The sequence below is a fragment of the Theropithecus gelada genome, chromosome 9 (assembly GCF_003255815.1).
Source record: "Theropithecus gelada isolate Dixy chromosome 9, Tgel_1.0, whole genome shotgun sequence".
NCBI lineage: Eukaryota > Metazoa > Chordata > Mammalia > Primates > Cercopithecidae > Theropithecus > Theropithecus gelada.
The window spans coordinates 79,883,099-79,905,700 of NC_037677.1; the positions used below are offsets into that span (position 1 = coordinate 79,883,099).

At 35.9% G+C, this 22,602-nt stretch overlaps 1 protein-coding gene across 16 annotated transcripts in view; it reads left to right on the forward strand.

Moving 5' to 3' along the window:
* Nucleotides 1-22,602, forward strand: part of PCDH15 (protocadherin related 15) — a 1,828,063-nt gene that overhangs the window by 1,293,663 nt on the left and 511,798 nt on the right. For all 16 annotated transcript variants that reach the window (XM_025396095.1, XM_025396103.1, XM_025396104.1 and 13 more), the window contains one exon: nt 9,888-10,007. In XM_025396095.1, the coding sequence (XP_025251880.1) occupies nt 9,888-10,007 (120 nt within the window). The remainder of the gene's footprint in view (nt 1-9,887; nt 10,008-22,602) is intronic.

Below are 22,602 nucleotides of genomic sequence, written 5' to 3' on the forward strand. Positions count from 1 at the left end.
CTATCTAAAACTCCTTTAAAATTGTTGGTAGGCATATACATTGTTTCAAATATTAATTGTGAAGAAAATGCAATCAAGATAAATTTAAGTCAATTTATTACCAACAACATATCCCATATTTAATTACTGAAATGTGTTATCTTGCCCAATTTTACTTTTCTTTACTAGTGTCCGTAATGCAAAGTCAAACTGTTTCAAAGACAATGTTCTCACATATATTCCTCTACCATGAAATCAATTTACTGTTCATGTTATACTGGAATATTAATCCTTAGAATTATTTTTATACTTTGCAGTATGTGAAGTAAAATCTATTTTTATTAATTTGTTATTATATATTTTTTCATATATTATTACGTTTGTTTTGTAGCAAGTGGGCAATGTCACATTCAGTGATGTTGTACCTCAGTGATTCAACAACATACTTTTTACTTAAAAAAAAATCTGTTTCTATTGCTATCTACTGCTAAAGCAAGAAAACGTTTTTTTGAAAAAAATTCTCAAACTCACTGTTTTTATATCCACTGATTTTGCTTGCAAAAATCTAGACCAATTACAAAAAAATTACTTTGATAGCCTCTGGAAATAAAAATACCAACACCAGCACTATACTTTTACGTGTACCAAATATTTGATATGAACTATATCAGACATTCTGCTAAACATTACACATATATTTTATATTTAATCTTCACATATTTACATTAGAAATTCAAGGAGAGATATTAGACAAACAATAAAATATTATCCCTAGTGTTTTGTTGTTTCTGTCTGAATAACTATTTAGGAAATAAAATTCCAAACATATACAGTGGTAGATACCCATCACTCAGCTTCAGTAACTATTGCCAGTGAACAAATTGGTTTTATTCATATTCACCACCCCCTAGCTAAGGTTATTTTAAAGAAAACTATAGGCAGCATATGATTTAATGTGTAAACATCTTATATGTAAATATTTATATTTAAATGATACAGAGTAATACTCAAATTTACACTTAGTGAAATATAACACAGATACAAAAAATGAACAGATCATAATTATTCACCTCAGTGGGTTTTCAAAAGTAAACACCTAAGTGTAACCACAAACAACATCAAGAATGGAATTGTTTTTCAAGTGTTCAGAAGACCGCATTTCCAAGTCACTAAATCCTCTTACAAAGCGTTCCTTGATGACTAATACAGGTATTAGTTTTGCTGGTTTTGAACACTAGTATAAATGGAATAGTACAGCATGTATTATTTTAATGTAATCCTTATTTTTTTCAACATTATGTTTGTGATTCATCTACACTGTTATCTCAGCAATATAGTATTTAACTGTATAAATGTCCCTCACTTTATTGAGATACTCTATTGTTGATAAACATTTTGATTATTTCTAATTTGGGTCTATTAAGAACACAGCATCGGCCAGGCATGGTGGTTGGCACCTGTAATCCCAGCACTTTGAGAGGCCGAGTCTGGTGGATCACCTGAGGTCAGGAGCTCGAGACCAACCTGGCCAACATGGTGAAACCCCGTCTCTACTAAAATATAAAAATTAGCAAGGCTTGATGGCAGGCACCTATAATCCCTGCTATTTGAGAGGCTGAGGCAGGAGAATCTCCTGAATTCGGGAGGCAAAAGTTGCAATGAGCCCAAATTGTGCTGCTGCACTGCAGCCTGGGCGACAAGAGCGAAACTCTGTCTTAAAAAAAAAAAAAAAAAAAAAAAAAAAAAGGAAAGAAAATAAAAGAAGAACACAGCAGCTAGGTGCATTCCTATACACGACATTTTGGCACAAATAGGTGTGTATTGCTATCGGTAACACAAAAGAATTCTAAGAAGAAATTCTGAATTGTGGTGTGGTGTATGTATTGATTCAGAGTAGTAGATATTGCCAAAGAATTTATCTATCTAGTGATTAAATTGACTCCTACCTATAGTATAAGAGTTCCAGTTGTTCCACCTTCTGGACAAAATGATATTTTAATGATTATTAATTTGGGGCATGATGGACATATAGTAATATTACTTTGATATTTTAATTGGGATTTTCTGAGGTCTATTATAAATGAGAAATTTTTATGTGTTATTATTTTACATGTTCATTGGATATGCTCTTTTTAAATAAATTTTTGTTAAAGTATCTGTTATTATCTGACTGAATTATGAGTTGTTTATATATTCTGCATGTGAGTTCTTTATTGAGTAGACATCTTGCAAATATCTCTACTGATTGTGCAGCCTGCATTTTCACAAATTCTTGTTTTTAATGTATTGCAATGAGTAAATTTGTTTCATGGCTTATGTTCTGCATGTCGTATTAAATAAATCTTTACTGATTGTAATGTATTAATAAATCACGTATTATCTTATGTTTTCTTCTAGAAACTTTCTTATACTTTGCATTTTCAGTTATGGTCTACTGAAATTTAGTTTTTTTGTTTTGTTTGTTTGTTTGTTTGTTTGTTTGTTTTTGAGACAGAGTCTTGCTCTGTTGCCCAGGCTGCAGTGCGGTAGTGCAATCTCAGCTCACTGCAACCTCTGCCTCCTGGGTTCAAGTGATTTCCTGCCTCAGCCTCTCCAGTAGCTGGGATTACAGGCACACGCCACCACACCTGGCTAATTTTTTTATTTTTATTAGAGACGGGGTTTCACCATGTTGTCCAGGCTGGTCTCGAACTTCTGACCTCATGATTCCCCCGACTTCGCCTCCCAAAGTGCTAGGATTGCAGACATGAGCCACTGTGCCCAGCCTGGAATTCACTTTTATGTATGTTATAAAGTAGGAATAAACATTGATTTTTTTTTTTTTGGTATAGATATCTAATTGACCCAGCACCATTTATTGAAAAGGCCATTACATTCCTACTGCACTGAAATTCTTTTATTTGTTTTGATGAATCAGTTGACTCTATCTGTGGGGGTTATTTCTGAAGAAGATAACATTAGCATGCTTGTTTATTCCCAAGTCAATCCCAAACTATTTATTTTTCTATAACTTTATGATAAAGTTTTGAAATCTGGTAGTATACATCTTCTGCTTAGTTATTCTTTAGAATCATCTTTTCTATTCTGGTCCCTATGCATTTTCATGTAAATTTGAGGATCAGCTGAAAAATTTCCACATTTATAGATACATTTGGGAACCATGGATATCATCACCTTATTGAATCTGTGAATTATTTATGTACGGTATCTTTCCATGTATTTAGTTCTTTAATAAACAATAAAAATACGATTTAAAGTTTCTCTGAAGAGAACTTTAATCTGACTTTAAGATTCACTGGAAGGACATTGACTTTAAAAGGATCTATGTGAAAAATAATGAATCACAAAGCTGAATAGAGGAAGAAAAGACTCAGGCTTCAGTCTTACAATTTCTGGTTGATTGGGTCTCTCAGCCACACTACAAATGAATTACTAATATTTTCTGTTAAACATAACCAATCCTCATTGTGCATGGATTCCTTTCTTGCAAATTATCCTACTTGCTAAAATGTATTTGTAACTGCAAAATCAATACTTGCAGTGTTTTTGTGATCGTTCATAGACCTTCTCAGAGTGATGAACAATTTGGCACCCCATGCTCATGTTTCCACGAGGGGCCAAATGTGGTTATAGTCTGCCACCTTATTACATCTTTCATATTGCAAACAAATATTTTCTCGGTCAGTTTAGCTCCATGCATTTAACATTTTTATGTTTTTTGTCAGTGATTTTCCTATTTAATATAGCCCCTAAATGTAGTGCTGACGTGCTATCTGGCTTTCCTAAGCACAAGAAGTCTATGATGTAACTTGTGGAGAAATTACATTTGTTAGATAAGCTTCATTCAGGTTGTATATTAATAAGATGATGAAAATCCTCTGGTTCATGTATCGTGACAGCCTTGCTTCATGTTTTCTTCTGTTTAAAGGCATATTATTCATGTTATCTTTTTTGATTTGTGAGCATTTACCACTTGAATGAAGCTTATCTAACAAACATTAAATATTCATACAGTTGAATACTATACCACTAAGGTAACAGTGTAGATGAATCACAAACATAATGTTGAAAAAATAAGCCTCATATGAAAAGTATACATGCTGTAATATTCCATTTATACTAATGTTCAAAACAAGCAAGACTAACAGCCATATTAATCATCAAGCTACCCTTTGTAAGAGGATTTAGTGACTGGGAGAGTTTGTCTTCTGAAAAACCTGAAAATAGCTTCATGCTTGATGTTGTTTGTGCTAACACTTAGGTGTTTTCTTTTGAAAATCCACAGAGGTAAATAATTATGATCTGTTTATTTTTTTGTATCTGTGTTATATTTCACTAAGTGTGTATTGTAATATTAGTCTATATCCTTTCAATATAAATACTAAAATGTTTACATATGAAATTATATCATGTCTAGGATTTGCTTTAAAATAATATTAGCCATAGGGTGGTGAATATGGATGAAACCAATTTTTTTCATTGCTAATAATTGTTGAAGTCGGTTGATGGGTAGCCACCATTATATATGTTTGAGATTTTATTTCCTAAGAAGTTAAAAGACAGCAACAACAAACACTATAGTTAATATTTTATTGTTTGTCTAATTTATCTTTCTTCTTCTTTTGTTTATATCAATCCAAATTTCCTTTTGAATTTCTAATGCTGTGTTCTTAATAGCCCGAAATTAGAAATAAATGTTCATGAACAATAGAGTATCTAGATAAAGTGAGAGATATTCATACAGTTGAAGACCGTATTGCACGAAACTGCAAAATTAGTTGTAAACAGAGGCTGGCAGGAGCCAAACCCTGTATTTCCTCTAGGAACAATGATTCAGTATTCACTAATTCAGTGTTCATAGGGACTTTATAGAATATAACTACTGCAAAAATTGAGATCGACTCCATTTATATGAAACAGTGAATATAATGATTCTATGGGGAAATGTTGCAAATAAGGTTAGTGAGGACAAATGTTCTCTTTTTGTATCACTGCCATTCTTGGTTTGGCTTAAAAAAAAGCTACTCTTCTTTTACAATCACATTCTAATTTCTCTTACTATTGGTGTCTTCTTGAAATATTTGAATTTCTTGTTTGTGATTTTCTTTAACTATTACATTTGCATTCATTTGCATTTATTTATATATTTTATGTATTCCCAACAACTGTATAAAATCATTTCTGGACACAGACATGAACTAAACAAGGAAGTGATACCTTCAGGGAGCTGCCCAAGCTGATCATCATTCCATGGATAGAATGTCCTTCAGAAAAAAAACAAATTTGCATTTCTGAGACTTGTTGACATGTTAAAGGATACAGAGCAAAGCCATCTGCATGACAGATGTTCCCTGAACACTGTGAATAATAATGTATAGGGCAATATAGATTAGAATAGATAATCTGTCATGTGAAGATTTTCAACTACCACAAAATATTCAGAAATTCACAAAGCACTAGTGTCTTCTGTCCCCTGTAATGACTAATAGTGATGTGTTAGTATATTTATATTTCTGAAATACATGTCTATTTGTGTGTGTACATGTATATGTACATATTTCTGGTAGGCATACTCATAAATAAAATGAATGAAATTGAATGCTGAAATCCACTATTTTTTGGAGACAGGATCTTGCTCTGTTGCCCAGGCTGGAATGTAGTGGTGAGATCAAGGGTTACTACAGTCTCAACCTCCTGGGCTCTAGCAAACTTCTCACCTCAGCCTCCAGAGTAGTTGGCAACTATAGGCATGCATGTGCCACCATGTTGGTCTATTTTTCTCTTTTTGTAGATATGGGGTCTCACTATGTTATTCAGGCTACTCTCAAAACTCTTAGGCTCCAGCAATCCTCCTGCCTCATCCTCCCAAAGTGCTGGGATTACAGGTGTGAGCCATGACACCTCCCAGGATCTACTATTTTTCAAAAACATTTTATCTGCTTCTGCTTTCTTCTGCTTTTTTGCATCTGGCATAGGCCTCTTCATTACAGCCTTTTTAGTCTTTTCAGACCTCCCATGTTTGCCCATATACCTTATCTTCTTTTTTTTCTCAGTTATTTCTCTCATATTAGCCTCAACCCTATCTCATATGTGAACAGGTCTGCCATTTGAGCAGATCATGAAATTTGAAACCATGAAAAAATGTATGACTGATCCATTTTGTATTGCATTTTACATATGTATGGCTATTTGTACATGCTTGCATAATCTAGTAGTAGAAATAAACAGGAGTGATTTGTGCTAAGACATTTGCCTTAAATGTACAACTATGGAGGAGAGCAAATTTCACCTTGAGACACTTCCTGAGCCTGCCCATCCTCCACTGTCAACCAGTAAATACCACATTCTTGAAACTGGGAAGAAATTTTACTGAAATTGTCAGGAAAGACAGCCATGAATGAAAGAACATGCTGAAATCTAGTACTATTACACTAATGTTTTTCACTTAATTTTCAAGGAACCTAAAATTTTGTCTAAAAAAGACTTTAAAATTATATTTAGGGATTATTCATAACCCTTATATGATATGATTATAGAAAAAAGGTTTTCTGTATTCCTACAGCTAAGACAATTGTTTCTCTTTTATTTTCCATTGAAAGATATAAATTAATTAAATTTCTTATAGAAGCATATTTCTACTTGCAATTTTTCAGAAATAATAGAAGTATATATGGCCACACAAATATGATTAGGGAAATTTATGTGTGGCACACAAAATGAGCTCAAATCCTGAAATGAAAACATTTGAAATTGAATTATTCTTTGGATTAAGCTTAAAATTGCAACCATGAGCAAATGCATAGTCAATTTATTTTCCTGTAGTCTATTATCAATCTTTGGTAGGCTTTGTCAGCAAATATATTTTTCAAAAGGCAATCAAAGCAATACAATGTAGAGTTTATTTTAAAGGACTACATATTAAACATTGTAACAAAGTAGAGTTTATTTTAAAGGACTATATATTAAACATTATACTTATAAATGTGATTTCTGCATGGAAAGAGCCATGTCAGTAATGAAGAAAAATATTAATTGATGATAATGTATTAAAACATCATGCTACTTTTATGTGGCCTTTTCATCATTTCAAAAAATAAAAATGTAGAGCTAGAGAGAAACACTGATCTTTTCAATAGTTTGTGTCTTTAATTTAATCTCCCTCCGTTGTAGGGATTCAGGATCCTTTTCTTCAAAGTGAATCTGGTCCAATAGTATACATTACCCTAGTAAGTAGATTGAAAGGCATGGGCACCCCTTTTTTTTTCCCTCAAAATTTCCACAGAAAGTACTGTTTAATTTTTAAAATTTGTTTTATTTTGATTTTTTGTTTTGCTTTTATGTTTACCTCCATGACATAATTATATTTTGGTAACAAAATTTTTAAGTTTGTTTTATTAGATATATGGAAACAAATCAGTGTCAGCCAACTGTAAAATTTCATAGTTTGAAAATTATGGATAAACCTGGAAGACATTATGTTAAGTGAAACTAGCCAAGCACAGATATTCAAATATTATATGATCCCACTTGTATGTGGAATCTAAAGCAGTAGAAGTAATTGAAGCAGACAATATAAGAGTGATTATTCGGGCCTGGGATGAGGATTGAGAGATGTTGGTCAAAGGATACAAAATTTAAATTTCTTGAACTAATAAATTCAATAAATCTATTGTACATGGTAACTATAGTTAATAACTATGTATTTTTGAAAATAGATTTTAAGTGCTCTCACCACAAAAAAGTATGTAATAGATATATTAATTAGCTTGGTTTAGCCATCGCATGAAGTATACATATTTTAAAACAACATGTTGTACACAACAAATATACAAAATTCTATGTGTTGATTTAAAAATAAATTGGTAATAAAAATATCAAAGCATAGCTACATAAGAATGGGTGAATATTTATAAAAGATAAGTATGTCTTTTGTAACAGGAATTTCATTAAAAAAGAAAAACATTAGAACGTCAGCTTGGAAGCTATTTAGCTGACTAACATTTCTACTAAGTCTATCCTCAGTGGTCCCTTGATGTCTTCATAGGTACTATTTAAACCATCTCTTCTCACTTCATTCTCAGCTCTCCAAAGTTTGACTTTAATGTTGCCTGCTAGGAAACTGGGCCTTATAAATACTGAACTTCCTTGTACTTATGGTTTATGTTTAAATCATATTCTTTTCCTAAATCAGAGATTGCAAACTAGTGTCGTTGTTGAGGCAATGGGCATATTTTACTTTACCTATTTATATTTTAATGTTTAAAAATCTGTTGTCGCCGGGCGCGGTGGCTCACGCCTGTAATCCCAGCACTTTGGGAGGCCGAGGCGGGCGGATCACAAGGTCAGGAGTTCGAGACCACGGTGAAACCCCGTCTCTACTAAAAATACAAAAAAATTAGCCGGGCGCAGTGGCGGGCGCCTGTAGTCCCAGCTACTTGGGAGGCTGAGGCAGGAGAATGGCAGGAACCCGGGAGGCGGAGCTTGCAGTGAGCCGAGATCGCGCCACTGCACTCCAGCCAGGGGAACAGAGCGAGACTCCGTCTCAAAAAAAAAAAAAAAAAATCTGTTGTCAATTTTATCATCAAGATATTTTACATAAAATTAAAATATTAACAGACTTTGTAGCATGGGCTCCATATTCCAAGATGGCAAGAATTCTCTGGGATTGAGTAGCAGCTACCCTCTCTGAGTAGCATCAGAGAGGGCATGTTCTATCCATTTGCCACCATCTCATCATGCTTGCTTCACTCATTTACATTACCTGAGGGACCCTTGTAAAATGTGAATTTTCAGTTTCTGAAAATAAAATTGAATAAGACAACTTTTTTGTTGCCTCTTAAGCTATTTTTACCATGAAGGAATCCTAATCAAAAATTAAGAAAACAAATCTCAGAGCAAACTTTAAAAGGTTCCAGTCTGTAGAGGCACAGAGCTTATGTTTACTGATGAAGTGCATTTAGTTCCTCTAACAATGCAATTATAGAAACAAAGTGCAAAATGCAAGCACAAGAAAAGGGGCATCATCTTCTGATGTGGCCTGTGTAATGCCATTTGAGGGGTGGTATAGGAGGAGGTGATATCTAATTAAGTTGAAATTTAACTAATGAGTAGTATTTCAGCTAAAACCTAAAAACTGGGAGGGGATAAATGAAAAAAAAAATACTCTGGTTATAACAGCACATTGTACAAAAACCTACTGGTAAAAAAATAAATAACAGTGATTCTCTTGTGGGCATAAGTAAGAATTAAGACTAGCCATTTAGGTCACACATCAAATCATGGTTTTGTGTGCCACACACATTAAGTTCTGGTGTTTTAATGCAAAATGAAAAGATGTGGCTATCTCTCCAGCTGCTGTGACCTGATCGTGTTCTACTCAACCAATATCAGAAGCACTCAAGAGACTCTCAATAGTTTCCTCTAATGGACAGACTATTCATTGTCCCAAATTTCTCTTTCTCAAACTTGCACCTTGCATATAATTATCAACCTGGATTTCATTGCCCTCTCATAAATCTTTTTTTTTATTTTAAACTAACTTTTTCTTACAGTTTAAATTCTAGCCTGTAGGTAACATTGCATCAAGGGTTTTGAGGAAAAACAACAGATGCAATTTTTCCACAGGAGCTAACATGCTAAGGCCTATAAATTGGTCCAAATGTGTTTAACACTGAATCAGGGTCTTCTGTTTCTTCACCCATAGCAAGAATCACAAAGTTGGACATTTCAGACATTTTAAGAACTCCTGTGTAAGACTCAAAACTGTTCTTTTGAAACATTTCAGTTTGTGGTTGTGGGCTGCCAACTGGTATCTTCATGTTACAAAGAGCTGATTTTTATGCTGTAACATTTCTGGTGTGCAGTTGATAAAATGAGAATTGATATTTAAAATCTTCTTTTTCTTTCAGCTCACTCCAGTTGGTACCACGATATTCACAGGATTTTCAGGAGACAATGGAGCTACAGATATAGATGATGGACCAAATGGACAGATAGAGTACGTTATTCAGTATAATCCAGATGATCCGGTATGTAAATACCTATTAGCAATGTAATTTTCTTAAAAGGAATAAAATTAATGATTTTTTCAGCTGATATTTATTGTATTATTCAGTAACTTCCAGAACCAGATTAGTAATGATGCTATGATTTAAAAAGTCTCAAAATTGAATCATTTTTAATATTTATGCTTTATTGCTAGAAGCTAATTTTTGATTGTATTTTTAGATAAGGTTTAAAATATATTCATAGACATAATATGCCTCCTTTACTAAATTTCTGTTATGTCTGTGGTCTCCAAAGCATTCCAAACAAATCACTGGAGATGAGATAACAAATGTCAAACATGGATTTTATGCAACTTATAAATTAATACCAATATTGTTGCTATACTGCAAGAACACACACCAAGTATTGCTGGAGTTGACAAGTCTTTAAAATTCTAGCCGTCCACCTATTAAACCGAAGATAGGGAAGACAAGACAAAGCCGCTAGCTATAGTCTGTTTTATTTTGCTTTTTCTTCCTTTTTTCCCATTATACAAAGATTTCTATGTTGTTCTTTTAGGCCATGAATCATTTCCACTAATGATATATTATTAAAAAGAAAAAGACAAAATAAGATTTTATTTAACAGAAGCTAGACCTGGAAGTCCTGCCTGATATCTCCCCACTTTCTTTTCTTGAGACAGCTCCTTAAAAATCCCATGGACTCCCCAAAGCAATTATAAATGCACTAATTAAATAAGCTTTCAAATCAAATGCATCTCTTTTATGTTTAATAAATATTAGAAATATAAAGAATGGTGAAGTTAACATTTTGCCCTTATTTTTACCATTGTATGTTGTAGATAAGCTTTAGACAAACAAGCAAAAACAAACAAACAAACAAACAAAAACTCTGTTGGGATAGTAAAGACTGAGAACTCAGAGTAAGATCTACATCACAAATTTATTGCATTATGTTAAGTAAATTGTGGATACATTTTCTCATTTTATCCTCACAAATCAGTTAAAAGTAGTATTATCTCTGTTGCATAGGAAAGAAAATCTCATAAGTGAAGTGATTTGTGTTATATTACAAAACTACTTCTAAACTGTAAAATCCAGTTTCAGTATACTCTTCCCCTATTGTATTCTCACAAAAAAACTTGTTTGGGCTGTGTTAAAATTTTAATAAATTTGGAAAATAAGTATATATATATATATATATAAAATTAGCAGGGTGAAGGTCAGGTTTTAGAATTTGTTCTGTTCTTTCCTTTTTTTCTTTCTCTCTTTTTTTTTTTTTTTTTGCTTTTTTTCTCAAAAAGAGGACTTTTTTTAAGGCAGAGACGATAAAACCAAGAGTTGGGGACATGATGAGAATGCGACAGAGAAGGACAGTATGAAGGGTTACATAAGAAATGAAGGTGAAAGTAGCAAAGAAACAGCAGAGGAAAAGACAGCAGAAATGCTTTTTGTTAAATGTAGAAACAGCTGACTGATTATTCTATTTCTAAACCACTCATTTTGTTTGCTCTTTAGGTATTTTTTTAAAGAATTAATTGTAGGTGTGTGCCATGTTTCTAACTCAAATTTTATGAAGGTGACTTTCTAATCTTTACTCCCCAAGCTGTAAAAATAAAACCTCCCAGCAAGTATCAAATGACCAGTCCATGTGTTTTAGGAAGATATTTATTGCATGCATAAAAAGATTCAATGTTTAGATATAGTTTGAGAGCAAAAATGTATTACTTTAAACTATCTCTCTGCTTAAAATGTAGACATTTAGTAAGGCTTAAATTCTTTGTTAACTGTCCAATAAATCTGTCTCAATGCCTTCCCATTCCAGGGATGTGTAGGTTTGCTGTCCAATATAATATGTAACTCTTACTCCCTACAGAGTGGATAAACCAATCAGTCACACACATTTTCAAAATTACAAATGAAAAAAGAAAAATAAATAACATAGGTTTTAGCAAGCTAAAATGCTCTTAATTCTGTGGACAAAATAATAAGACATCACGACACTTAACTTAGGATGTATTGAAGGAAAAAAGCATTAACCAAGGTACAATCTTAAGGAGAGAATCCACCTTTAGACTTCATATAAAATTAGTGTAAACCTCAGTACCAGTTTCTTCTCTTGTAAGACCTGTGAGGAAATACATGCTAAATTTTATGTTCTGCTACTACTAAATCTCTAGTAATTCTGCTTATATTAATAGCACCATAATGTGGTACTTTTACTAGTCAAAATAATAACATCTCAATAATAGCAAACTATTGTAAATTCTTCACCATAACTATTTTATTTAATATATGAATAAAATTGGAATAGCTAAAATTGAGCCTTTCTGTTCTGTTGCAAATCTTTTTATTGCAATTCAAATGATGTTCTAAAACAAAGAAGCAACAAGTTTGGGAATAAATAGTTGCTGAACTGATTGATCCAATTTAAAGTAAAAGTGTCAAAACAGTGTGCATTTTCACACTTCTATAAAGAATATCTAAGACTGGGTAATTTATAATAAAGGAATTTTAATGGACTCACAGTTCCAAATGGCTGGGAAAGTCTCAGGAAACTTACAATCACAGCAAAAGGGAAAGGGGAAGGAAGGAACATCTTACATGGCAGCAGGAGAGAGAGAGTGAAGGGGGAATTACCACTATTAAACCATCAGATCTCATGAGAATGCCCTCACTGTCACAAGAACAGCATGGGGAAAACTGCCCCATGATTCAATCACCTCCCACCAGGTCACTCCCTAGAAACATGGAGATCACGATTCAACATGAGATTGGAGTTGGAACACAGAGAAAAATCATGTAATTCCACCCCGGCCTCTTCCAAATCTCTTGTCCTTTTGACATTTCAAAACCAATCATGCCTGCTCAATAGTTCCCTAAAGTCTTAAATCATTTCAGCATTAACTCAAAAGTCTAAGTCCAAAGTTTCATCTGAGACAAGGCAACTCCTTTTAACATATGAGCCTATAAAATCAAAAACAAGTTGTTACTTCCAAGATACAATGAGGATACAGACATTATATACATTACATACACTCATTCCATATGTGAGAAATTGGCCAAAATAAAGGTGCCACAGGTCCCATGGAAGTCCAAAACCCAGAAGGGCAGTTATTAAATCTTAAAGCTTAGAAATAATCTCATTTGACTCTGTGTCTCACATCCAGGGCACACTAATGCAAAGGGTAGGCTTCCAAGGCCTTGAGCAGCTCTGCCCCTGTGGCTCTGCAGGGTACAACCCTGCAGCTGCTTTAACAGGCTGGCATTGAGTGCTTGTGGCTTTTTCAACCACATGGTGCAAGCTGTCTGTAGATCTATCATTCTGGGATCTGGAGGAGACAGTGGGCTTCTTTTCACAGCTCCACTAGGCAGTCCCAAGTGAGGACTCTGTGTGGGGACTCCAATTCCACTTTTTCCCTCTGCATTATGCTAGTAGATGTTTTCCATGAGGGCTCCACCCTTGCAGCAGACGTCTGTCTGGACATACTGGCATTTTCATACATCTTCTGAAACTGAGATGGAGGTTCCCAAAGCTCAACTCTTGTCTTCTATGTACCTTCAGGCCCAACACCACATGCAAGCCACCAAGGCATGCGGCTTGCACCCTCTGGAGCAATAGCCTGAACTGTACGTTGGTCCCTTTTAGCCATGGCTGGAGCTAGAGTGGCTGGGACACAGGATGCTATGTCTTAGGGCTGCACAGAGCAGTGGGGCCCTGATCCAAGCCCAGAAAACCTCCTAGGCCCCCAGGCCTGTGATTTGAGGGGTTGCCATGAAGATCCCTAAAATGCCCTGGAGACATATTTCCCATTGTCTTGTCTAATATTTGGCTGCTCATTACTTATGCAAATTTCTGCACCCAACTTGACTTTTCCCCCAGAAAATGGGATTTTCTTTTCTACCACATGATCAGGCTGCAAATTCTTCAAAGTTTTATTCTCTGCTTCCCTTTTAAACATAAGTTCCAATTTCACATAATGTCTTCATGAACACATATGACTGTACGCTTTCAGAAAAATCCAGGTCACATCTTGAATACTTTGCTGCTTAGAAATTTCTTCTGCCAGATGCTGTAAATCATCTTTCTCAAATTCCAGGTTCCACAGATCTCTAGGGCAGGAGCAAAATGCCACCAGTCTCTTTGCTAAAGCATAGCAAGAGTGACTTTTGCTCCAGTTCCCTATAAGTTCTTCATCTCCATCTGAGACCACCTCAGCCTGGACTTCATTGTCCATATCACTACCAGCATTTTGATTGAAACCATTCAAAAAGTCTCTAGGAAGTTCCAAACTTTCCCACATCTACATGTTTTCTTCTGAGCCCTCCAAACTGTTCCAACCTTTGCCCATTACCCAGTTCCAAAGTTGCTTCAACATTTTCAGGTTATCATTTTAACAGCACTCCACTATCCCAGTACCAACTGCTTGTATTAGTTTGTTATCACACTGCTATAAAGATAGTACCTGAGAGTGGGTAATTTACAGAGAAAGGATGTTTAATTGACTCATAGTTCTGAATGTCTAGGGAGGCCTCAGGAAACTTGCAATCATGGCAGAAGGTGAAGGAGAAGCATGGTGCATCTTACATGCAGCAGGAGGCAGAAAGAGTGAAAAGGGAAGTGCCACTTTTAGACCATCAGATCTCGTGAGAACTCACTATCAGGAGAACAGCATGGGGGAAACTGCCCCCATGAGCCAGTCACCTCCTACCAGGTCCCTCCCTCAATACATGGGGATTACAATTTGACATTGTAATTTGTTTTGGGTGGTGACACAAAGCCAAACCATATCAACTAAATGGTTAGGCAGACATGATCAGGGCAGGAGAGGACCACCCCCAGGAATGTCAGCTGACCATCAGGTGATGGTTAGGTGGCTTTTAAACTTTCTCTGTAAAATAATAATTAGTAGCAGCCAGTGCCAGGGAAAGATAGCCTGCCAATAGATAGAAAACACTTGAAGCTGGTGATTAGCAGCTTCCCAATAAGAGCTGAGATGTTGGGTGAGAGGGCTGAAGCATGCATGTTAAAAAGCAAAAAGGCAGAATTTTACTAGTATATGACCTTTTTCTGGGAATGCTCAACTGGCAAGGGAAAAATGCCTCAAGTAAGCATGCACACAATTTCAGTAAACATGCTGCGCATGAAGCCCCTCCCAAGTGCACCAGCAGGCACTGTGCATATGGACAGCCTGCCCCAAAAGAAAAATCAAGGGAGGAGAATTGCAAATCCCCAAACCATGCCAATGTAGAAAACCTTCAGTGAAGGGATGAACAAGGCTCTTTGACGTTTCAAGTCACCCACTTAGCCGTCTTCCAAGAGAATTTTGCTTACTTTCATTCCTGCTCTAAAAGTTTTTAATAAGCTCTCACTCCTGCTCTAAAACTCACCTCAATCTCTCCCTCTGCCTTAAACTTACTCCTTACCCAAATCACATTCTTTCCTCTGAAGTTAGGACCGAGTTGCCAGAGATCCATATGGATTCACTGCTATTAACAAAAGCACTTGAGCTGTTTATCAAAAAAGTTTGGTTCTTCCTCTCTTTGGATACATGCTAGAGGTGTACTTTTCTTGCCTGGAGAAAAGTATTTGCTTTGAATAATGAAGTGCAAACTCAAAGAACCAATATACAAGTAATCATATTCCCTGCCCCTGTTGTTATGATCAGAGAAAAACATGTTGAGAAGAAACATTCATTAGCCAATGACAACAATAAAGAGAGACCACTTGCTGATGCATATTAGATATATAGATACGAAGAGTAAAGAAAAAATAAAAGTTTAAGGGTTTGTTCCTGCAGCATTCCCGATCCTTTCATGGATGAAGTATTTAGAAAAAAATAATTTAGTAAATATCTTATTCTAAAAATCCTCTAGATAATTGTTAAAGAAAAATATTATTTAATGATGTATTTAAACATAGTTAGAAAGTCCTTATTCAGGACCACTGCAATGAGTATAGAAATCATTGCAGTGAGGTCTTGCAAGTGGAGAGAGATATTGGGCTCAACTACAGATAAAACATTGGCAAGTGGGACTTTGTAGCCAAGGAGCAGGGTCGGGGTCACTGGATGGAAAATTACTGGGAGAAAACATCAGAGATACGGGGGATTCTGGCTAAAATAAGCTAATATGATTGTTGCTGAAGACAAGTCAGGGTAATCAGACATCATCTAATGGGTGGTGCAGGATGAGAAACCTGATAAGTTATCAAGGTAGATCATTTATCAAAGATAGAGGAGTTCTTGCTAAAGTGATTTAGTATGGTTCTTTGTTAAAAAGTGATTTTATAAGGAAGTATACAGATGAACCTAGGAGAAGATTCAGAAGCCTGATGAAGTTTGGCCAAGCAAAGAATCTTTGTCAGTCCCCACTAATGTTCACAAGAAGTATTCTTCTTTCCTTTGTATAATATAAGTTCATTTTCTCAATTGGTTACCTTCTGTTTATTAAGTACAACTTGAATTATCTGTTGGAACTTGGTAGTAGAGACTATGTAAAAATGTGTACTGGACAATATATGTTGTCAGGCCTTTAATGAGGGACGTTTAATTTCTATGCAATCTGTAGTGTACTCATCACCGTTATTGTAAAATACTGTTGACATATTTTTTGTTTAATGCCTTCATGGTAATACAAAGTAAAGTAAGAGTGTCCATAATGCACTGAACTAATTCAGAGGTGTCCATCTAATCTTTTGGCTTCCCTGAGCCACACTGGAAGAAAAAGAATTGTCTTGGGCCACACATAAATTACATTAACACGAATGATAGCTGATGAGCTAATAATAAAAATTCACAAATAAATCTTATAATGTTTTAAGGACATTTACAAGTTTGTGTTGGGCCACATTCAAAGCCAACCTGGGCCCCATGTAGCTGGTGGGCTATGGGTTGGACAAGCTTGAATCAGATTGTTTTGAAAAAAATGAAAGAAAAACTCTGAAGTGGGTAAGAATTTGTCATCACATGACCTGCAATAACTTTCATTTTTGAGGATGTGTCTTCTTGGAAAAATCTAAATATAGCTATTCTGATATATTAAATCTCATTGTTAGAAAGATTAGTATATTTATACAATAAATTATCATGTCTTTTTTATCTTATTTTTTTTATTTTATTTTAATGCCAGACTGGAGGCATGCTTATTCAGCATTTTAGGTCTGACCTAAAATGATGAGGAGGAGACTGATGACATGTCCCTTGTAGCAGTCTCCAGTGGACTGAGGAAGCAGCACAACATTGCTATTAACTAATATTACTACTCAGAAAAAAGAAAAAATGAAAACACTTAAGCAATATGAATAAGCAGCTTCTTTCTTCGAGGTATTACAGTGCTGTTTCAGTGGGTGGTAACATCTTTTATCAAGTCCTCCTGAGTAAATTGTCCTTCTTTTGTAATATGTTTCACTCCCTGTAGCTTTGAAAGAATTCAGAAAATATGAGCCATAATTTTCATTTGTAATGTGTAAGCATTTGAATTATCTGAGTCAGAAAGTTAAAAGCATATTTTAAGGACAAACGATTTTTAAACAAATCACCATCCTGAAGTAGTTCTGTATATATATATAAGTCAAAGTCCAAATTTCAGATGTCAATAAAATATTTAAGGTCAAGCTAAAACAGTGATTACTTATTCCTAGGTAGGTTACTAAAAAAATTTACTGTAGTTTAATAATACTTTGCAGGGTACATTATATCATGAGATTCCCATGCCTCCATAAATTCATAATATTCTAATTTTACTGGAAACTCATGTATAATTACGTAATCGTGTAAAGGCCTTCTTTTTGTAAAACTTTGAACCTCAGTCTTTTCACACCAACACTGTGACTTTTAAGTTTACAACATATATGCTTCAAAACCCAACCAAGCACAAATACAGTTTCCTGGGAAGTTGACTGGAATAAGATAAGTTGAACTGCATTGTAATCATAATGTAGCATTAAATGTGCACGAATCTATTTTGTATTTGTTTGAGGGAGAGTGGTAAATTTGTATTGTGAGCAAAAGACCTCTGTAAAGGAATTTGGAGAAAAGAGACTTTATTTCAGTGAACAGTTTTCAAACCATGGATATACAGCCTGTGGTTTCAAGCTAAGATACATTTCAGAGAACAAATACAGGGTTAGGGTTTTATAGCTAAAGTTCCCACCCAGGTTCCCAATTAGCTGTCTTCATCCAAATGAAGGATAGATCCTTGCTTAATTCTGATTGGTCAAAACAGATGAGTCATGACTGTTCTATACACTGATTGGTTGATTCATGTGTGCTCTGATTGGTTGATTTCCAAGCTCCAAACCAGAAGTTTCTGTCAGATGTTTCTTTTAAAGGGCTGGTGCTAAAAGGCCAGTGTAGGGATGGCATAGGGGGCAAAAGGTAGTAGTTCCAGCCACAGTTTATCTTGGCACCAAGAACAGTATCTGTTTTTGTTTCATTGTTGTATTAGTCCGTTTTCACCCTGTTGATAAAGACATACCTAAGACTGGATAATCTATAAAGAAAAAGAGGTTTAATGGACCCACAGTTCCATGTGGCTGGGGAGGCCTCTCAATCATGGCAGGAGGTGAAAGACAAGTATTACATGGCAGCAGACAAGAGAGAATTGAGAGCCTTATAAATCGCTTATAAAACCATCAGATCTTGTGAGACTTATTCACTAACATGAGAACAACATGGGAAAGACCCATCCCCATGATTTAAGTATCTCTCACCAGGTCCCTCCCTCAACACTTGGGGATTATAGGAGCTACAGTTGAAGGTGAGGTTTGAGTGGGGATTCAGTCAAATCATATTGCTCTACACCTGGCACCTCCCAAATCGCATGTCCTCACATTTTAAAACCAACACATTTTACCAACAGTCCCTCAAAGTCTTAACTCACTTCAACATTAACTCAAAAGCTCAGAGTTCAAATTCTTATCTGAGACAAAGCAAGTTCCTTACAACCATGAGCCTGTAAAATCAAAAGTAAGTTAATTACTTCCTAAATAAAATGAGGGTACAGGCATTGGGTATGTGTATATATAACATATATATATATTCATTCCAAATGAGAGAAACTGACAAAAACAAAGGGTTCAAAGGCCCTATACAAGTCCAAAATCCAGTGGGGCAGTCAAATCTTAAAGCTCCAAAATGATCTTCTTTGACACCATGTCTCACATCCAGGTTATGCTGATGCAAGAAGTGGGTTCTCATGGTCTTGGGCAGCTTCACCCCTGTTGCTTTGCAGGGCACAGCCTCCCTCCTGGCTGCTTTCACAGTTTGACATTGTGTGTCTGCTGCTTTTCCAGGCATGCAGTGCAATCTGTCGGTAAATCTACTTTCTGGGGTCTGGACGACAGTGGCTCTCTTCTCACAGCTTCACTAGGCAGTGTGCCAGTGGCAACTCTTTGTGGGGACTTCAACCCCACACTTCCCTTCCATGCTGCCCTAGCAGAGGTTCTCCATGACGGCCCTGCCCCTGCAGCAAACTTTTATCTGGACATTCAGGCATTTCCATACATGCTCTGAAATCTAGGTGTAGGTTCCCTAACCTCAATTCTTGACTTCTGTGGACCCATAGGCTCCACACCATGTGAAAGCTGTCAAGGCTTGGGGCTTGCACCCTCTGAAGCCACAGCCCGAGCTATATCTTGACTCATAGCCATGGCTGGAGCAGCTGGGACACAGGGCACCGAGTTCCTAGACTGCACACGGAACGGGGGTCCTGGACCTGGCCCATGAAACCACTTTTTTCTCCTAGGCCTCCTGGCCTATGGTGGGAGGGGGCTGCCACAAATGTCTCTGACACACCCTGGAGACATTTTCCCCATTGTCTTCGTGATTAACATTTGGTTCCTCATTACTTATGCAAATTTCTGCAACTGGCTTGAATTTCTTCTTAGAAAATGGGTGTTTCTTTTCTATTGCATCATCAGGCTGCACATTTTCTGGACTTTTATGCTCTGTCTCACTTTTAAAACTGAATGCTTTTAATGACACTCAAGTCACATCTTGAATGCTTTGCTACTTAGAAACTTATGTCACCAAATAACCTAAATCATCTCCCTCAAGTTCAAGGTTCCACAAATCTCTACATCAGGGGCAAAATGCCACCAGTCTCTTTGGTAAAACATAGCAAGGGTCACCTTTACTCCAGTATCCTCATCTCCATCTGAGACCACTTTACTCTGGATATCATTGTCCATATCGTTATCAGAATTTTGGTCAAAGCCAACGAAAAAGTCTCTAGGAAGTTCCCAACATTCCTGCCTTTTCCTGTCCTTCTGAGCCCTCCAAACTGTTCCAACCGCTGTCTGCCACCCAGTTCCAAAGTTGCCTCCACATTTTCGGATATCTTTACAGCGGGACCTCAATCTACCAGTACCAATTTACTTTGTTAGTCTTTTTTCACACTTCTGATAAAGACATACGTGAGACTGGGTAATGTATAAGGAAAAAGAGGTTTAATGGACTCACAGTTCCATGTGCCTGGGGAGGCCTCACAATCATGGTGGAAGGCGAAAGGCATGTCTTACATGGAGGCAGACTAAGAGAGAATTGAAAGTCAAGTGAAAGTGATTTCCCCTTATAAAAGTATCAGATCTCGGGATACTTATTCACTACCACAAAAACAGTATAGGGGAAATGCCGTGATTCAATTATCTCACACCAGGTCCCTCCCACAACACATGGGAATTATGGAAGCTACAATTCAAGATGAAATATGCATGGGGACACAACAAAACCATATTAATTGTAGAAAGGAAGATCCTGTGATGCTTTGACATCTCTCTGAGAACACAGAGTATGTGACCACTTTGTCACCCTGGCATGGCTACCTGGTTTTGTTGATTTTCTTTTAACTTACTTCAGTTAGTCATAGGGAGTCCATTTTGCCTATCAGCCAGGGACATGTTTTAACAGTATGAAACAGAAAAGATGATCAGATTATTGGGACTTTCTCTTAGGAGCTAAGTTAATGTTGCCTGCTCAAATCCCAGTCCGTCTTGGGTGGAAAAAAAATTGCATAGCCTTACTTAGTCCTCCACTTTTTACTTCAGGAAATTAGATTAGAGGAGACACACGAACAATGACAATAACATAGAATGTTCAGCAGCTGATGGCACAGTAGCCTGAGCTTAATCAGAGACAAGTTTAAGGCAGACTAAAGATTGATAAGGGCAAAATTGATGCTGTTTATTGGAACTAAAACACGGACTCACAGTTATATTCATTGTGAACAAATGGGCAAAACCCAAAGAGAGAAGAGAGAGGTACAGAAAAAGATACAGAGATAAGGAAGAGATTTCAAAAAAAAGTGTCAAAAAACAATAAGAGAATTTACAGCCTCGTAGAGACAAATATAAAATCCTAATTATCTAAATTTCCACCACTTCTCAATTACAGGCCCATTGAGGCACCTTTGTACTAAGGCTCTGCCTTTAGGTCAGCAGAAAATATATGTACGTGTGTGTGTGTGTTCTTTAAAAACTGTCTTCTTTTAAACTGAATTTCTAGTCATCACAGCTGAAAAGAGAATATTACAAACAATACTTACAACATAGGTGTGAAACACTGAAGTCTTTCCCTCTTTCCTAAAAATGATGAATGACCAAATCTATCAGCTGAGAAGAAATAGTGCTAATGACCCCATATTCCATTTCTAGAGCATCTTTAACTGTAGGATTCAACACCTTCTTGCAGAGAGCTGCCATTTTATCTAAACTGGTGCAAACCCATATTAGTACAGGGGATTCTGGGGAGATGGAATCATCTTGGGAAACAGAGTTGCTAGAGCATCAGCATTCCTTCTCCCTCCGTTATTGAATGTGAATATGTGTGGCGTGGATGTTACAGCTGTCTCCTGCCCTGCTTCCCATATCTGTGATAGTGATAAATTGCTTAAACTGCCTTATGCCCTCATTTTACTAAATGGAGAATTATCCCTTATTTGACAGTTGTTGTCACTGAACTGTCAGGAAGTAGTGAGTGGACCTTTCTTAATGGAGGCCAGGTGTTTGGGGCCTGTGGGTATTAAATCATTTAACCATAATTGGATTTTTCTCATTAATACAGTGCAGATAGACAGCACTTAAATTCTCATCACCCAAAAAAGCCAATGTTAGTTTGTGTTTTAAAGTGAATATCCACGACTATCAGAAAGGGGGCAATGACCTGGCTTTAGTAATGTAAGCTTGCTTAAGTAAATGGGCATTGCTCTGTTCCCAAACTTTTCTGCTTCGTTGGTGGAACAAACTTCTAAGAATGAAAGAAAAGAAAAATAAATAGCAAGAATAGAGTGCAGTCACTCTTAGACTTATATAGTACAATGATTTCTCAAAGTAAAACCTGAGTCACCTGCATCAGAATCAACTGGTAGGTTTATTAAAAATGCTGATTCCTGAGGATTTCTGGAATTTGGGGTAATAGATTCTAGGAATCTACAATCCTAATGATACATGCCTATGATTCTTGTGCATTCTAAGCTTTAAGAATGTTCTAAGTATTGTTTCATTTTTTTTTTCATGGCTTTACCATGTATTTATTTATTTAAAAAATTCTACTTTTTTCCTTGCTTAATGTGCCTTTTTTTTTTTTTTTTTTTTTTTTTTTTTTTTTTTTTTTTTTTT